The sequence below is a fragment of the Syngnathus acus genome, chromosome 6 (genome assembly GCF_901709675.1).
Source record: "Syngnathus acus chromosome 6, fSynAcu1.2, whole genome shotgun sequence".
Classification (NCBI taxonomy): domain Eukaryota; kingdom Metazoa; phylum Chordata; class Actinopteri; order Syngnathiformes; family Syngnathidae; genus Syngnathus; species Syngnathus acus.
In genome coordinates this window covers 7,274,945-7,292,618 of record NC_051092.1, presented here as the reverse complement: position 1 = coordinate 7,292,618, position 17,674 = coordinate 7,274,945, and the positions used below count along the sequence as shown (strand labels likewise).

Sequence of the window (17,674 nt, the reverse complement as noted above, 5' to 3'; positions counted from 1 at the left end):
ACTCAAGTAAAAAAAAAAAAAAAAAAAAAGAGTAATATGGGTATTTCAACTGTTAAAATATTTCTTTGAGCGTTCAATTAGTTGTTTTTGTTAATGAGGGACAACCCCCTCTGGTGGCCAGCATATGTATTTCTAGTAAGCTTTTTCTTTTTTTTTTTTTTGCTATGCGCATGCGTATTGGTATAACTTGCAAAATTGTCCGCTCGGACACGACCCCAGACCCCTGCACAGTCTTGGGTGTTCGCTGTACGTTCCAGAAGTGAAGTACGAGGAAAAAAGCATCATGACTTGGAGGTTTGTATTTTGGTCTCGATTTTTTTCATGCACCTTTTAAAGGGGAGATAATTCTTATGTTTTTTTTTTTTATCAGGATATGTGTAGCCTTCCTCTTTGGAGTCTTCCTCAGTGGACTGAATGCATCCAGGTACTGTACTGCAATTATTTTGTCAGAAGTGACACTTAAGTAGAATTCGCCCCCAGAGATTTGTGTTAGAATAAAGCACTTTAAAAAAGTAATCAAGTACAGATTGAAATGTACTGTTTCAACAAGAGAGTATATTTTTAAACGTCAAAATACACTACCTGTTTTGAAAATGGAGGGGGAAAAAAAAGGAAAACTTCACACGAAATATGTCACTTCTTTTAATACCACTAGTGCTAATACTAGTAACAAATACGTTACTGTTTGTTTGTTTGTTTGTTTGTTTGTTTGTTTGTTTGTTTGTTTGTCTGTTATACATCATGTCATAGGCCTCGACAGTTGTATTTTGGCAAACTAACAAGTAGAATGTATGGATAACTTGACTTAAAAGTAGAAAATCATGAAAAGAAAAGAAATACTCAAGTAAAGCACTAATACCTGAAATAACGACTTGATCACAGTAACAACCTATTTGTACTTGCTAACTTTACCATTTTGTTGTACATGTTTGCAAAACAATATAATACTGCTGAATATTCCCATGACAGACCGGTATTAAACCAAGAACTTTCCAACCTTTTCAACGAGCTCTGGAGACTGGATACGAATCGAATGACGCCTGGTGTAGATTACACCGTCTCTGTTCAAGTATGTAGAATCCACTGTGATTTTGGTGTGTCTTTTTTTTCATGTTGATTACAAATACATATTTCTTTTTGTTTGTGCAAGGGCCGAGCAGAGTTCGTGAGCCCTGGAAGTCAGATTGTACTTGATCATGCTTCTTTGCCGCTTTTCTCCAACGTCAATGAAGTCAAGATGAGGAACACCACCACCATCTCCAGTTAGTGACCACTTTGATACCATCATATTGGGTCAAAAGTGTGAGCGATGATATTGATTCTAGTTTGTGAAAGGAAACTGGGGTCCATGTGGGCGTAAATGTCTAATTCTACTGTATCAATGGCCCTTCAGGGCTTTTGAGGTTGCTGGATAACTACGAGAGGTCCACCGGCGTGGCTGAGCGAGTCACCGCCGTGGAGCGGGTAGAGACCAGCCGGTTCCTGGACGCCATCCTAGAGACAGAAGTCATGAAGGTACGGTTCATATATGGTTGGATGGTCTGTCCATGACTTCCTATCAGGGCTGAGTTTTGTGATCAAGGGCCACATTTGGTTTTTAAAATGGACCAGGCAGGTCAATTTTAGATTAGGTTAAAAAAGAAAAAAGTTCAAATTAGATAGTATGTAATCAGCATTAATAATAAAACAATTTTGGAGGAAATGGCTAAATTCATGCAACAAATATTACAGAATGTTCTTTTTGGCCCTCTTGAATGGCTTCTTGGGTGAGGCTGCAGCTGTCTCAGCTTTTCACTGGAAACATTCCTTCACACACACAGAACAGTAAACATGTGGAACATCTGTGTGCAGATGTGGAATGCTTCGTTCTCTCGGCCTCAATGCAAACTGGACTCGTACCAGTGCTTGAAGAATTTGTGGGAGGGGGCTGACTATCGCTGTCTTTTTTTTCTTGTTATGTAATAGCGCTTGTTTTCATTAGGGTCTCGATTTAACTGAAGCCCATCTCAGTCGAGATTTATGTATGTATGTATGTATGTGTGTATGTATGTATTTATGTAACTTATGTAACTTATGTAAATGTATTTATTTATTTATTTATTTATTTATTTATTTGCAGCACACTCACAGATATCTGGTGAGTAAAGGACAGTCTTCATCTAACTTGAGACACTTTAAGAATCAGCTGCTCCTGATCTGGTTTCACCTCTACCACAGACAGAGGAACACTGGGTAAGAGCATAATGACCTCGTGCATATTTTGAGACAGAGAGTGAATTTGGATGCTTTATATGGAGTAAACTAAGGTATGTCGAGATGTCATTAAACCCTGTAGCTGTCTACTATGTTGCCTGGCTAAAAAAAACAAAAAAATTAAAGGGACACCCAAAATATTTGGAATTTACAACTCATGTTTGGAATCATTTTTGCAGGCCTGACTCCTGCGGCTTTGAGCATGTGTTTGTTGGAGAGATCAAATCTAGCAGTGAAATCACAGGCTTCCATAACTGGATCCAGTTCTACATGCAAGAAAAGGGCAGTCTGTTGGACTACAAAGGCTACAAGGCTAGACAGCACGACTTGGTACGTCACAATAGTCTGTCTCTCGTCGCTATGGCCGTCACGTGACCAAACGCTCGCATCCCTCTTAGCCCGACGAGGACGACCATGTCATGAGCCTCCAGTTCAGCTGGCACAGCGTCCTCAAACCCGTGGGCAGCTCCTTCATCGGCACCAGCCCCGAGTTCGAGATGGCCCTCTTCACCGTTATCTTCCTCATGAACACGGAGAGAAGCACCACAGTACTGGTCAACATCGACCAGTGTCAAATGGAGCTGATGGTCGTCCGACACGGACGCTCCCTCGGCACCGCCTACCCCAGACTTCTCAGCAGCAACAGTAGACACATTAGGCAGCAGGCGTAATGATCTTCTGATTTTAATTCAGCTTTACTTTACTCTACAGTGTCCCACTGAGATGGTATAGCTCTTCTCGGGAGACCAGGCCGAACAATAATAAAAATAAATAGACTGAAATGTAATGTGTTATAATACTGATTTAACCATTAAAGGTTGAGCAATCAAACATGCATGTAGGCTTTTCTTTTCTTGCTTATATTTTCAGTTCATTCACAGTAACACCACATTTTTGTGAACATCACTTGCTGCTTAGTGATTCATTTTGTCACGTCTCGTCCCCAGCCGTGTTACTATATGTGTCTAGGTTGTCATGGTTTCTGTCCGTCTGTGTACTCGCCCCTCCCTTCCTGTGTCAACTCACAAATTATGTACTAATCACAGTCACCTACATCTCGTTACCTGTCTCGTATTTAAGTCCTGTCTGCGTGTCACTTCCGGTCGGATCATTGTGTTGTCGTCGTCGTTATGTCTTGATGTCTCCATGTCCTGTTGTTTTCTTGTCTCACGTTCCGGTCAGTCAGTCTAGTTATTGTTTTGTTAAGTCATGTCAGTTCCCTTCAGTAAACGCTGGTCTAAGCTGCATTTGGTCGCCCTGCTCCAGCCGATCCGTGTGCTTCAATCCCCATTCAGTGACACGGTAAAAGTGTGAATGGTTTTCCGGAAATGTGTTCTATGGTAGACTGGGCAAACAGTTAGGGTGTCCAAGAAGTCCTTCTTTTACCTTAAATCAGCTATGCTAGACTGCAGCTCCTTGAAATCCTGATAAAGAGCCACAGAAAATAGATGGCGTTTTGGTGAATGCACCATTGGTAAGTCGCAACATTTAACGTCGGGTATTTCTTTCAAAATTGCCAAAAGGCGGCATATGCTCGTATACATAATGTGTATATGTATGTACATATCCATACTGTGTCATTTTAATTGTTTTAGCAACACTATTACAACTATAAAAGGGCTTTGCTGCAAAGATTCTCGTGTTTGCGCGAGATAAAATGAAACTGTCGGTGCAAACATGCAGCATGGAGTTTGCATGTTCTACCAATGCTTATTTTTCTCCTTTTATATTTGAGATATATTTACTAGAATTTAGGGCACTCAAAATGAAACATACAGAAATCATTTGTATAATAAACAATTTATCACTGGCAGTACTTAATTGACTGTTCAGTCAGGTAATACAATTACTCCAGTTAGAGAATGAAGTCATTTCCACGAGCACAATCACCTTTGGAGAAGCACAACACTTGATTGTCTTGAGCCAAAAAAAATCATCTCAAATTGCGATAGAAAATAAAAGGCAGCATGCAAAGGCTTAACGTCATTGGATTTCCAACAAAAAAAGAAACAGCATGCCATGTTCTGTCAAATCAATTTCATACAAATCAACCAGGTAGACAATATTTTAGTTTGACAAACCAACCCAAATATTAAGTCTTTAGTGTTTACTGGGACGAGTATAGAATTTAAGCGACAGAACAAAATATTCTTAGACACATATTCCTAAAAATACTTCTTAAACACAAATATAATAATCAGCAACCAGTGTGTAGTTCATGTTAAATATGAGAAACAGTTGGGACCTTAACAGTCCTGACGAACAAAACCAAAAACATGTACTGATATGACAATTGACCCTAATTACCTCAAGAATGAGGTCAGCTTTTCAACATCTGGAAAGTTTCTTCCTAAAAATTGTAATGTTATGATATTCATAATTCCTCATTTAGTGACTATGGAGTGTTGAATCGTAAACAGAAATCCGAATTTATTTAAAACTGTGCCGAATTTATAGTATGTCACACTAAATGAACACAAATGTAAAAGGCCACAGAAGCTCCTATAAATGCAAATTATATTTAAAATTTGGGGAAAATACGATTAAAAAATGTTAAAAATATGGACCGATTTAAAGATCAAATTTGAATGACATATATGCTATATATCCAGTCACCTTGCTTTGCCTCCTTGATCAAATTAACTGCACTCGGAATGCCTTCTTGGACAGCTAAAAAGGATTTATCCGTAAACATTCTGACGATACAAAATTTATTGACAATTTCTTTAATTCAAAAAAGTACTTGGGCAGCAGCCATTAATTAGATAACACGAATGGATGTTACAGGAGGTTAAAAGGTCACTGCTGCGCCCACGTTTGCGGCACGAGCAAATAACAGAGCAGCGCAAATGACGAGATGAACAGCACAATGGACGAGACGAGTTTTTCTGTATGTTGGCAAACTTGCCGCAGTCTAGAAGAGCACCTTCTTGATGTAGGCCACGGTGGAGACGTTGAGCAGCATGTTGACGTGCTCGTTCCCAGGAAGCTCGTGCAAGGTGACGGGCTGTTTCTGGCGACCCACCCAGCGTTTGCACTGCATGGCGCTCAGCAGGTTGACTGTCCCATCGCCATCGCCCATCACCACGGTGGGATCCACGTCGGGGAACTTGGAGTTGTACTGGAAGGCTTCCGAGGTGGGAACACCCGAGCCGTACAAGCAGTGGACGGGCACGCCCGGCGGTGTGAGGTCAAAGAGCAGCGACTCCGTATCCTGACGCATCAGCCAGCCGTCTTCGAAACCGAGGTCAAAGTATAGTCGCTTGTAGTCCATCACGGTATAGTTGGTGGTGGGGGTCTGGATCAAAACCTACATACGGATGGATCCGAGTATTAGGTTGGTAGGACTCTTTCTCTGGTGAAACAAGAGTGACACCATAGGCAGACTCCCAGAATTCTCATTCTTTCAGGTCTTTGTCTTTCAGGAAAATGTGGAAAGGAGAACTTCTATTTGCTGTCATTGTATTGACTATGTCATTATTTTGTTCTACTCTTAACGTTAACTTCTGATACCTGATGGCATAGTTGAGGTATTTGTGTCGGGTGGTGTCTCACGAGTCAACCGCTGTGTTCACGGGTTATAAGGAATGCTTTAAATGTTTTTACGAGGTCTGGCTTTTTTTCCATTACGCCCTGTGCCATAGAAGCAGCAGATTGTTGTGACGTCGTCGTCACACAAGTGTGGTGAGTTTTTCGAGCTCAAACGATTAATAAACAAGCGTGCACACCTTATCTTTAGGCCAGGTGTGGGAATAAGGAAGGAGCCAAGAGGTGGACACGGCTGTACGTTGCTGAGTGCGGATCTTCAGCGGTCTGATGACAGGGATGTTGTTATTGTCGCCTGCAACACAAAACAGAAAAAGCCACCTTTGAGGAACTGGACGGAGACAGAGAGGAACAAAAGGAAGGAGAAATGTGGCTTAGTCGAACTGTGAGTGGTGTATTGAATCATCTGATGTGTTGGGTGGTGCGTCACGAGTCAATAATTGATTGTTTTTACTTTTCAATTTTTTTTTTTTTTAATTCTCAAACAGGCAAACATAATTACCCAGTGAGTATTGTAAGCACACACAAGGCGAGTTGGAGGAGGGTAACATCTAAAACATGCAGGATAACAGATTTCGAGGACTGGATTTGGCGATCCCTTGTTTTAGAGACTCCAATTACCCTAACATGCTTTTTTTTTTTTAATGCCGGATAAAATCGAGGAACCCCGAGAAGAAAAAAAAAAAAAAAAAAAAGACAGGCAAGTATGGTGCAAATATACAAACGAAGGCCAGAGTTAAGACTCGAAACCCAAAAGCTCAGAACTGGCAGATGCGCTAAGGATTAGACTTGCCACCTCTTCATTATTTACAAATTCTCATAAAATATAACAGCTAATAATAACTGTAGCAGCGGTTCAAACTGTCATAGTGGTCTGGTACCACCCCCCAAAAAAAGTGTACGGTTTCTTCTCTCACCAGAGGTGATCACACGCAGTGTCTTGGTCACGCCAGCCCACGGCGCTCCCAGAGCGATGAACGCTTTAATGTGTTTGTCTTTCCAGGCTTGAGGTTGCTGGTTGAGGAAGTACAACGTGTACATGTTGCCCATACTGTGGGCAATCAAAACCACGGGCCCGCCCGCATTCTTCGCCATCTCCTCGATCATTTTCTGTAATGCCAGGAAGTATTCCTTGTTCTCATCTGTGAAGAAAGCAATGAGGCATCTCGGAAGTCAAAATTGAGGAGCTGATGGGTAAGTTGCTCACATAAGTGTGTGTTGTGCTTACTGGGTGCTTTCCTCCAATCATAGGGGGCACCTCTCACGTCATCACCTCGAGTGTAGCCCCAGTCCACCAGTGCCTGTGCGATATTAAAGAAATACATCCCTAAAAGGCAGAAGAGGGGACAAGCTGCTTTTAGTGGTATGGAAGCATTGGTATCTTTTCAAGGGCATTTTACTTCAAAGCAGTCAGTTCATCTCGACACAAAAAGATGCTCAGAATTGAAGATAGTGTTTCCTTGTTTAAAAGCCACAGTGAGATTGTTTTATTAAATCGTCAAGGAAAGACAATTGATGTTTGACAAATGTAATGAGTTGAGTATATCACATCACGCTTATCAAGATTGTCGCATGTGATTAAGCAGCACAGACAATGGCCGTCTTTAAACAGCTCAGACGTGCGATCACAAATCAGTGTGTTTGCGTGTGTGTGTATTCAATACTTATCACAGTCCGACAGACTCCATCAACGTGATGCGAAATACATCAATATAACATCAATATAAAGTTGCAATATTGCCCCAATGCCCTTTTACAAAAACAATAAGACACTTGTTTTTTTTGTATAAAATAACATATAACTGCAGCATTTCCCGAAAAACAATAATCATTTTAATTTGTTATAAAATAACAAATGAAGGCAATTTCAGCTACAGCACATGATGTTAAATGAACGTTCTTTGTTTACACTCGTGCAACAGTTTACCAGGCAGCCGAGGTGGTAAATCCGGCCGGGTCCAGAAAGTAAAAACGCTACCGCGGTTTGGCTTGCAAGCTCCCTGAGAAGAGGCTCCTGTGGCTCAAGGCAAACTGTGGCAGCCTTATTTGTTTTCTGGACCTGAATTTGCCACCTCTGACATATTGTGAATTACAAGGACAACCGCAACATGTTTCGTCAGTGGACGTCTTGTAGGCTGACCATTTTAGGCAGAAGCAAATATAGCCGAACATAACGTTCTTTCTTGTGGTCCAGCCATTCATTTTATATCACGCGCACAGTACTGTTGATAAATGGTGACTGTTTAAGACTGGAAGCAAACTTTTATTCTTCCACACTCACCCACACCACGTTTACTAGGGTCCAGATACTCCATCGAGGACGTCTGGCCAAATCCCGGCACGTTGATGTTCACCCCGGGAGGCGATGAGGTGGTGTGTGTGGTTCTGTTGTAGATCAGCCTGCAAACACACACAAACAAACACACACACACACACACAATGTGAAAAACAAGCCCTTATGTAGGTGTTAGTTCCGCATCTGTGGTAAAAGATGTCACAAGAAGACAGGTTGACTGCATTTGCATCACCTTTTCTGGCAACATGTTCAGTTTTTTTTGGCCTTCTGTTTCTGATTTGTGCTACTACAAGAAACATCGTTTCCTGCACAGCTGGGCTCAGATCTGTCTGTGGGCATCCATCAAATAAAAATGTTTCTCAACTAATACGTGACTGAAAATAGAGGAGAATGCAGAATGTTCTCATGAAGTACACATATCAATTCCATCTGCAGTATTTGATGCCGTTGTGAGAGACAAAAACATTTTAAATAAATAAATAGATGAGTCATGCAATATTGTATAGCGGCACCAAACAAATGCAATGCAAAATTGCTCTTTTGAGGGACTAATAAAAGATATGAAATCATAAACATTCTGAATAATAATATTCTGGTATGCGTTTTCTGCACCCCTGACTTACATACTTGTTTTTGGCTTCACCCATGCGTCAATCAAACTGAACCTTGACACATTCAATGTTGATGATTTACCCTAAAAATTGAAATTGTTTTAGAATGCATGACACAGCAATCCCAAGATTACCGATTAACCTGCAACGGGAAGGTTGCTAAGCCTCACGCATGCTTTCTTTAATAATCTTAAATAATAATCATTTTAAATGTAGTTTTTAGCAGTTTTTGTGAATGTATTTCCAAGTGTTAAAGATTGCCTTGAGCTTTGTTTGCATCAGCTCTCATTGGGAAAAGTGACCTTTGGAAGGATGAATGATTTGTGTCAACAAGACCAGCACAGCTCGGGCACATACAACCATTCAAAACATGTTTATAAATCAATTTGGAATCTTCCACTTCATCTCACGAAACAAAAGTAAAGAAAAGCAGGATGGTCAGGGTTTAAGTTCCAAACGATCTGAATTGATTTATATTTGGAAGGGAAATTTGGCAATTTAAAACGACATCAATTATAATACGGGGGAGGTGGCATCAACCTTAATTCTATCAGATTTTTACTTTTCTTTTACCCACACAGCACTAGAACATGAACAACACTGACAAAACTGCATGGAATTGATTGTGTAGAATGCTAAATTAGTGGAACCGGTTTAATTTGTGGCATCAGAAAGCTTGTAACACAATTTAGTTGAGTTATCAAATAAATTTCCATCTTGACATGCCAGTCATCCCATGCAGCATCCCAAACATGCTTTTTTTTGCTCCGTTTATGTTTTTAGGGGGAAGAAAAACGAATCAAACGACAACTCGTACTCAAACAGCTCATAATTTGGGATACTTGCAAGTCAAGGTACCAGTGTACTAATATCTATTAAAGAATGAGTGCAAAAGCAAGAATTTAGGAACGTAAGCTTTGAATAGCAGCATATTTGATTGATAGGTACCATACCTTATGTTGTCCATCCAACAGTCAATGGCAACAGGCACAAGTTGCTCCAGGTTGAGCCATAAAGTAAAGAAGGAGTCTGTCTTCTTATAACAAATGTAATGAACCACACTGGGTTTATCCAGCTTGGCCTCCAGCTGATTTCCCAGGTCTCCCGGAACTGCAATCATCCAACAGACACATATAAGGTGTTGACAAAGCGCACTCCATATTTACAAAAGAAATGGTATGCAAATCTGATTTGATTATGATGATCAAGCTTGTCAGTATTATGTCAAAAGCAAAGCAATATTTTTTTTATTTCATCGAAAGAAATATGAATGTCAGCCCTTTTTCAAATTTGGAATTACTATATACAGCAGCAAGCAACATTCATTTTCACGCATGTGCAAGATCTTGTCTGAATTTTGGATGGTGCTCAAAAGATGTACTTTATCCAGCAGCTATTGTATCATGCAACGTGTTGTTTGGATGTCTCCAGCTACAGATCGTTTTCTGAGTTCGCATTGACATTTGACCATTGATGGCCATGAGTCCACGTGGCCATTTTGCCTCATAAACAACATATGTATTGTTTTGCCTCAAAAACAAAACATTGATCGTTCATTTTCAACTGTTAGCTAACAATTCGTCACATATATTTCTTCATCAAGAAAAGTTTGGTTTAGGTAAAAAAAAATGGGAAAAGATTGGTTTGTGTAATAAAAAAAAACACCCCTAATGTTGCGAAAGTAGTCTGAAACATTCCGAAACTAATTCAGTGGAGGAGGTTGATACATGAATGATTGCCCAAACTTCAACCCTTGACAAAAATGATGGAATCACAAAACTAGTCCACTATTGCCTTTGCTCAGCCCATTTATCTCATTGAGTATATAGTTTTTTTCCTTAATTTATTCAAGTGTTTCTTATCTACAAAAAGTTGCCCCTTTTCTCTCATGTCTGTGATCTGACTTTTTTTTCTACAAATTTAAACATCTGACTGAACATCCTCTGAGACTGGTGAGTCCCCCACTTTTTTTTTTTGCCAGGTTTTTTTTTTTTGTGTGCTTATCAACAGCAGCCAGACAAACTGTTACCCTGACCTCATGTCAACAGAATAAGTACACACGAGATAAGGTTTCCACTACTCAACCACATTTGATCAAGTCGGTACGGAGAACAAGGAGGATAGAATGGTAATGGTGTTTAAATTGGATTACTGTATAAACCTGCAATGAAAAGAGTCACATGACGTATCGTGCAATTAAATGACGGGATTGGCTCAAATTTCCCCGAGGAATCTGATTGGCTGCATAAAAACTGTCTCGTGATATCTCTGTCAACAGACGTCTCCAAATATAGGAAACGAGATGTTTTAATTGCACCTTTTAATTTTCAGTGACTTTGTCTAATACAATTCGTAATGGTACGAAATGCACAAAAACGTTGGACGCAATCCGTCGATGCTATATGCAATTAAAAGTGTTAAGAAAACGACTGGAGTCGCACTTCTACAGTTCTACGTGATGCAAATATAATTGTAAAAACGAGTGGCGATGTCAGTTTAAAGTTAGTCGAAACGATTATTTTACAAACCTAGATCTGTTAGTGCTTGCGCAATCACAAAATGTTGACAGGATCCGAAAAGAAAACAACAGAAATTTTTCCTCACCCCTTTACTGTTTGGTAATTCTCTCGTTTGTCAAATGTTGACATTCAACAGTGGTGTAAACAAAGCCAGTGTAAAGCAGGGAAGTAGAGTAAACACTTACCGAGGACCACCGGAGGTCTCGGAGACTGACACGGCTTGTTGCCCGCACATTTTCCCACAGGTTTGCAGGAGCTCCTTCCAGAAAACAGCCACAATAGCAAAGCGACTCTGAGAAGCGAGAAGGCGGTTACCCGCGGTCTACCATCCATGACTTCCGATGTCTCATAGCCGAAGAGCCATTACGCTTTTCTAACTTCTCCTGTCTCGTTTGTCGACCCTTTAATAGTTGGTGTTGTTTGCGTAGAAGATGAAGATGATGATGACGCGGTCACGAGATTCAAAGCAGAAGGGAGAGCAATCTCATCTGGTAACGCAACCTCAGTCAAGGCCGAAGTCATCGAGCTCAGATGAGTCGAACCGTAACGCTGCTTTTCACTCCGTCACGAAATTACATTTTGGGTTTACAGTAGATAGCACAGTAAAACTGGATGGGTTCTTGGTAGCTTCAGACTCTACAGCTACAACACGTTTAGCATATTAAATTATTAAAAGCAAATCAAATTTTCACAAAAAAAATTCTAAAATGCCAGTTAAAAGAACATCTTTATTCACAACAAAAAATCATATGTTGAAAAGTTCAACGTTCAGAGTACTTATAGGGATATTTTTTTTAATAAACTTGAGGTCAGGCATGCACAATTCATTGTTGCTGCTATTCCCAGGCCTGCTGCACGTGCTTTTTAATCAATATAACTTGAAAATAGTTTGCTATATCTGGCCAGACCTGACATCAACTTCTTTAGGCAGCTCTGATTTCCCCTCTAAAATTTGCTGAATTTGATTGAGCACCTTTTCATTGAATACAATATCCAAGTGTGGCAACCCCCTGTATTCCGTAACATGCACAGGCTTCTCCTGCTGCCCGGCCCAATTTTTGCAAAGACTCATGCTTCGGCTGCCCACGGAGTCATCCCCATCGTCGTAAATAAAGTCTATGGGGTCTGCGTTGGGAAACCCCTCATCGTAAATATACGTGACTGGAGTGGGTAGTCCGACGCCGTACATACACCACACCTCAACACCAGGTGGGCGGAGATCAGCAGTCAGGTTCTTCGAGTCTTCGCTCATGTACCTGAAACCAACCAAATGTTAGTCAGCTGTCAGATAGTTGATCTGATTTTTCCTTAACTTCTACTGGTGATGATATGGAAGGGTACATGACATTTTTGGTTTGCTATTACAAATGATGAAAAGACAGGATAATCACTACTGCTTCATAATTGCAATTTTGGATGAATGTGTCAGGCATCTCCAAATCAAAAAGAGAATATTTCACAATACAAATGCATATGAAATCAATTTTGGTCAGCAGAACATTTTAAACTAAACTGGATGAAGTTAACATCGAAAAATGTCATGTGCAGTATGAATTTACCAGCCATCCTCAAAATTGATGTCTTGGAAGAAGCGCTGGTAGTCCTGTGTCGTGTAGTTAAAATTTGGTGTTGATATGAAAACGTGGTCCTTTGGCCACGCCTTCTCTGTTGGCAGCATCCATGGATTCGTTGAAGTCATCCTTTGCTCCTCTCGGATCTTAATGTTGGAAATCATTGGGAGGCCGTCATTTTCTCCTAAAAAAAAAAAAAAAAAAAAACTTTGTTTTTAAACAGAGCCTGTACTACACTACAACATATGCCATTTATTTCTGTGGTGTGCATCACATTATTCAGATTGAATTTTTTTAATTTGACTGACAAGGGAAAACACTGACCTGATCCCATGACTCTGAGTACTTTAACAGCGCCCCCCCATGGAGCCGCGAGGGAAATGAAGCCCCGAATGTACTTGTCCTTCCAGTCCTGAGGCTGATGGTTGAGAAAGTAGAGGACGTAGTGGCAGCCCATGCTATGTCCCAATAAGTAAACAGGCCCCTGGTACTGCTCATACATCTGTTCTACCAGCTCCTGCAACTTCATGAGATACTCTGCGTTCTCATCTGTCAGAGGGCGAGAAAAGGACATCTACATTCATCCATCCATCCATTGTTGTTGCACAGACTCCTGTTTTTATTTATTTTTTTAGAAAAAGATTCACAACTTGAAATATAATTAACAATTTTCAAATGATGTGACTTATCTTAAAAGTTTTTCTTAAATTTTCTTAAAACTCTCCAGTAGCACAGGTTAAATTTGACTTGATTTGAAATGAGAAAGCAATAAAAAAAAAGTATTTAAAACTGAAAAAAATAATTAAAAGTGGGGGAAAAAAATCAATAAACAATTTGAGACAGGTCCTAAAAGAAAATACCTTTCTTAAGAAATTAGTTATTTGGCTATCTTTCTATCCCGAAAGTAAGACCCCTGATCCACCTCTGCTTTCGTCACACAAATTCGTCAGTCGACTGGAGGTGCGTTCAATGTCCACTCACAAAGTAGGACATCTCAAAATTATGTTGAAAACAGCCATGACTAGTACTTTAGTACACTGCAGCGGAAATGTGGAAACATTTTATAATTTATTTGATGAACCAAAATCAGAACAGTCGTAGGGCCAGCTACTCTGGGAACTTGGGCGTATTTTTAATCTGCAGGGGCAGTATGGTTGTTTTTTGTTTGATCTGGCGGAGCTGCTGCTTAGAGAATTGGATGAGCAGGAGTGAATGGAGAACACCAGTTTGGGGTATTTTGGGTGAAAAATCCTAACCCTAACATTTCCAAAAAGATGATTTAGATATGATATGGCTCCTTTACGTCATCCATACTCTCGGGGCGTGGCTACATACTCATTTTTAAATACAAAGTAAAAAATAACACAGTATGAAATGCCAATATTTTCTGATGATCATCTTACAACCCTCATATAATTGATATAGTGTGGTCTATGCCATAATGTTTTACCACTTACTCGGAGTTAATCTCCAATCATACGGGGCTCCACGGACAGTCTCATTCCGAGTGTAGCCAATGTTGACTAAATGCTGCACCATAGTGTGAAAATAACCTGCAAAACACAGAGCATCTCGTAACTGCAATATTACCCTTATGGAAATAAATACATCTCACAGTTTCATTTCAAAATAATGCACACAATCAATTCATTTCTTTTTCAGTCTGTGGAGTTTACACAACATCAATATAAATGTTGACGTATGCTCGACAAATGTCGGTAGGAAATGTGTTTTTTTACGACTTTTACGTCTTTATAAATATCCACAATTTGACCAACAGATTCATGCATCTCACCAGCCAATTTGCTATTGTCGAGAAACTCAATGGGATAGGTTTGTCCAAACCCTGGCACCCGCACCTGCACCCCTGGCGAGTTGAATGATCGTCTTGCTGTCCTGTTGTAAACAAGTCTGAACGCAGAAATGTGTTTCAGACATTACTATAAACACACACACTCTAATAGGACTCCAGCAATAAAAATCACATGAGAAAATATCAAAATAATTTTCCAATGTCATTGATCGCGGGGAGCAGCAAAAAAATCATCATCAACTATTTTCCGACAGTATTTTCCATGTGTGTGAGCAGAGAATAGATGAAACGCATATGGGTCAGTGTTACCTAATGTTATCGATCCAGCAATCGACACCAATAGGCATGAACATGTTGAGGTCAATCCACAAGGGGAACCAGTGATCGGTTTTCTTGTAGCACATCCAGTGGGCCAGCTCCTGCTTGTCTATCTTAGCTTCCAGACGGTTGCCCAAGTTTCCTGGAACTGCAAAAACAAGTCTGAGTCTCTGAGATGAGCATATAAAACGCCCAAAAGTGAAAAACAAGTCCCGTTGAAACTCCAGTAATATTTGTTTTGCTGACAGTGTAACAGAAAATGTAGAGGATACAAATGCAACACCGTGATAGCATAGAGTCCATGCGTTGAAAATGTACATATTAATCAACTGATGTAGTTCATTTAGTTTAAACTCATGACTCAACATGTAAATGAACAGCTTGGTCACAAACATCTAGTCAGTGTTGAGGTTTGTTTCACTAAACAAACAGCTGTGTGGGCCCCAAGCTCACAAACGCTTACCTCTGGCACACTACCACCCACATGATGTCCAGAAGGTACCTTATAATCTAATCTAATCTCTTTACAATGGGACCTTCAAAATGGAACACCTGAAAACTAGTGCTATTTGAATTTCAATTCTTCAGATTCATAGACTTGAGCATTGTGAGCATCTTAAGGGTTGCTTAAGCTTTTCTATTGACTTCTTTCAGAGACAGACATGCATTTGATTACTGTACTGCATGCATGATTTGGTAAAGTGGGAAAAAGTTAGCAAACAAACAAACACATTTATAAACATTCAGTTAATATCCATTCTCTGTATGGTTTAACCTCACTCAGGTCAATTAATAATTGATAATTGCCATCTCTAATTCCAATAGTATTGCAGTGATTTCCCTGACACTTTCTGTCTTGAGGCTATTTGAGGGCAATCTTGCCATGAATAACAAAAATCAACATGCAACAAATGAGACTCCTCAACTCATTTAAATTGACACCAATATGCCACAAGATAGTGGCAGAGCACTATTTTTATCCAAATGCAACTCCTCAACTCACTACAACAAGTATGAACAATGCAAGTTAATAAACACTCTTAAAACAGTGGTGTCAAAAAACAATTAAACAATTTGGGTTAGAAATTGGACCGACACAAAACAAAATGATCTTTTTTTTTTTAATGGGTTGGTTTTTCTTTTTTCTTTTTGCAAAATCACCCAAAATCGACCCAACTTTCTGGGTCGGTTCTATTTTTAACCCGGCGGGTTTAAAGGGGAATGAAGGAAACTTTTTTGCGTGAAAACACTTTTGTGCCAAGTTCTCATACAACTGACAGCATGAATGGATTTTTACTTTTTATAAATGCAGTACATTTCAGTGTCCTGTACTTTTCACAGTGTAAGGTTCACTTACCAATGATGAGTGGAGGTGTGATGTTGCTATGGTTTTGAGGTTTCAAATCGGGAGGGAAGACAACATTGAGGACCCAGAAACATGAGGTGTGATGAAGCCCCAGCAAAAGTCCAACAGTCAGCAAAGGCCAACTTTGTCCTAGGGAGCCCATTGTTCTTTAGTGTTCTTTCTTCCGGCTGCAATGTTGGCCGATGTCTCCTCTTGGGCTTGGCAACACTGCTGGCAGGGGCTTGGTTGGAAAAAAAAACAGGGGAGAAAAACTGAGACAAAAACAAAACAAAAAAAGTTAATATAATAACAGTAACCTTACGAACAGTTTGTGGGCAGCCTTTGTTGTTCTGGTTTGCGGGATGGCTGATGAATTCAACTGTGGCTTAATCACACACACACCTACGCACGCACAAGGACAAATAAAAGAGTGGTGTTTTCATTGCACGATTGATTTTCACCTATTTATTTACGCACTGTTGGTTCTGACAAGATTACGGGAAAAGAATAACGTGATTGTCTCATTCGTCATTCTACAGCAGTTTATAAAACTTGACATTATAACTTACTGAAGACGCAACGTGAGGAAGGTGACTTGCAGAAGTTTTAATGCGGTACTTGCTGTCCCCTTGGTAGAATGAGTCCAAATGACAGTAGAGAAGAGTGTATGAACCCTCACCACTTTCCCCGTAGCTGCTGTTGCCTTCAGGGTACTCCCAAAATTTCCCTTTTCGTCAATATTCGTGCGTGGACGTGATTCAGTAGGACGTTTTATTATGTTATCCAGCGTGTATTTAACGCTCAATAAATTTCTGCAGATCACAAACTGTCTTTGAATTACCTGAACACATTTTAACCTCAGTGCTTACCGACCGTGTTCTGTGCTCTCCCGTTGAGTATTTACACCGATGCACAGACGTGAGGTTACTACAAGGCAATAACCTATGGTTTATGTTCGGCCACTTTTTACGTAGGCTTTATATGACCACTATAGGGCATTTTCTCCCGCGTGATCATTAATGGCAAAATTGATATAATTGATAATATTGATGATCATAATACATGAATATATACTAAATTGAGTTTTTAAAAAAAGGAGAATGTCATTACTCTTGATTCAGAAAATTCACACATCAAATATATATTTCTGGATCTTAGATGATTGCTCTCACAAAAGTGTGTGTGTGTGTGTGTGTGTGTGTGTGTGTGTGTGTGTGTGTGTGTGTGTGTGTGTGTGCGTGCGTGTGTTTGCGAGCGTGTCCCTTTTCATTGTATATAAATTTCGTGCATGCTGACACATTCAATATGGCGGAAAAGATGACGTATGCCGGCAAACTAGGAATCTGCAGCCTTATTCATGTCTATGCGGGGCATCGTCTTTACAGTCGGTCTGCGGTGGATA

General features: G+C 40.0%; 3 protein-coding genes across 6 annotated transcripts; 1 reads left to right on the top strand and 2 right to left on the bottom strand.

The window, feature by feature from the left end:
- The first annotated feature begins 149 nt into the window (after positions 1-149).
- endouc (endonuclease, polyU-specific C) lies at positions 150-3,086 on the top strand. The gene is made up of 8 exons (XM_037254738.1): positions 150-294; positions 371-424; positions 970-1,069; positions 1,151-1,262; positions 1,394-1,515; positions 2,120-2,232; positions 2,433-2,583; positions 2,652-3,086. Exons 1-8 carry the CDS (start codon positions 284-286, stop codon positions 2,922-2,924), a joined length of 936 nt encoding a protein of 311 aa, XP_037110633.1. The 5' UTR covers positions 150-283; the 3' UTR covers positions 2,925-3,086.
- A 933-nt stretch (positions 3,087-4,019) lies between these two features.
- On the bottom strand, positions 4,020-11,741 carry pla2g15 (phospholipase A2, group XV). The gene is made up of 7 exons (XM_037254734.1): positions 11,411-11,741; positions 9,660-9,816; positions 8,081-8,199; positions 7,028-7,126; positions 6,717-6,941; positions 5,982-6,094; positions 4,020-5,563 (listed from the first exon to the last, which is right to left on the bottom strand). Exons 1-7 carry the CDS (start codon positions 11,556-11,558, stop codon positions 5,168-5,170), a joined length of 1,257 nt encoding a protein of 418 aa, XP_037110629.1. The 5' UTR covers positions 11,559-11,741; the 3' UTR covers positions 4,020-5,167.
- A 192-nt stretch (positions 11,742-11,933) lies between these two features.
- lcat (lecithin-cholesterol acyltransferase) lies at positions 11,934-17,000 on the bottom strand. 4 transcript variants are annotated; one of them, XM_037254730.1, is made up of 9 exons: positions 16,840-16,998; positions 16,590-16,674; positions 16,285-16,513; positions 14,919-15,075; positions 14,592-14,707; positions 14,254-14,349; positions 13,121-13,345; positions 12,785-12,980; positions 11,934-12,481 (listed from the first exon to the last, which is right to left on the bottom strand). In XM_037254730.1, exons 3-9 carry the CDS (start codon positions 16,433-16,435, stop codon positions 12,118-12,120), a joined length of 1,305 nt encoding a protein of 434 aa, XP_037110625.1. In that variant the 5' UTR covers positions 16,436-16,513; positions 16,590-16,674; positions 16,840-16,998; the 3' UTR covers positions 11,934-12,117. The 4 variants fall into 4 exon arrangements, with proteins under 4 accessions (XP_037110625.1, XP_037110626.1, XP_037110628.1 ...); XM_037254731.1 differs by having other exon boundaries at positions 16,590-16,657; positions 16,842-16,998; XM_037254733.1 differs by lacking the exon at positions 16,590-16,674 and having other exon boundaries at positions 16,842-17,000.
- Between the last annotated feature and the right edge of the window lie 674 nt (positions 17,001-17,674).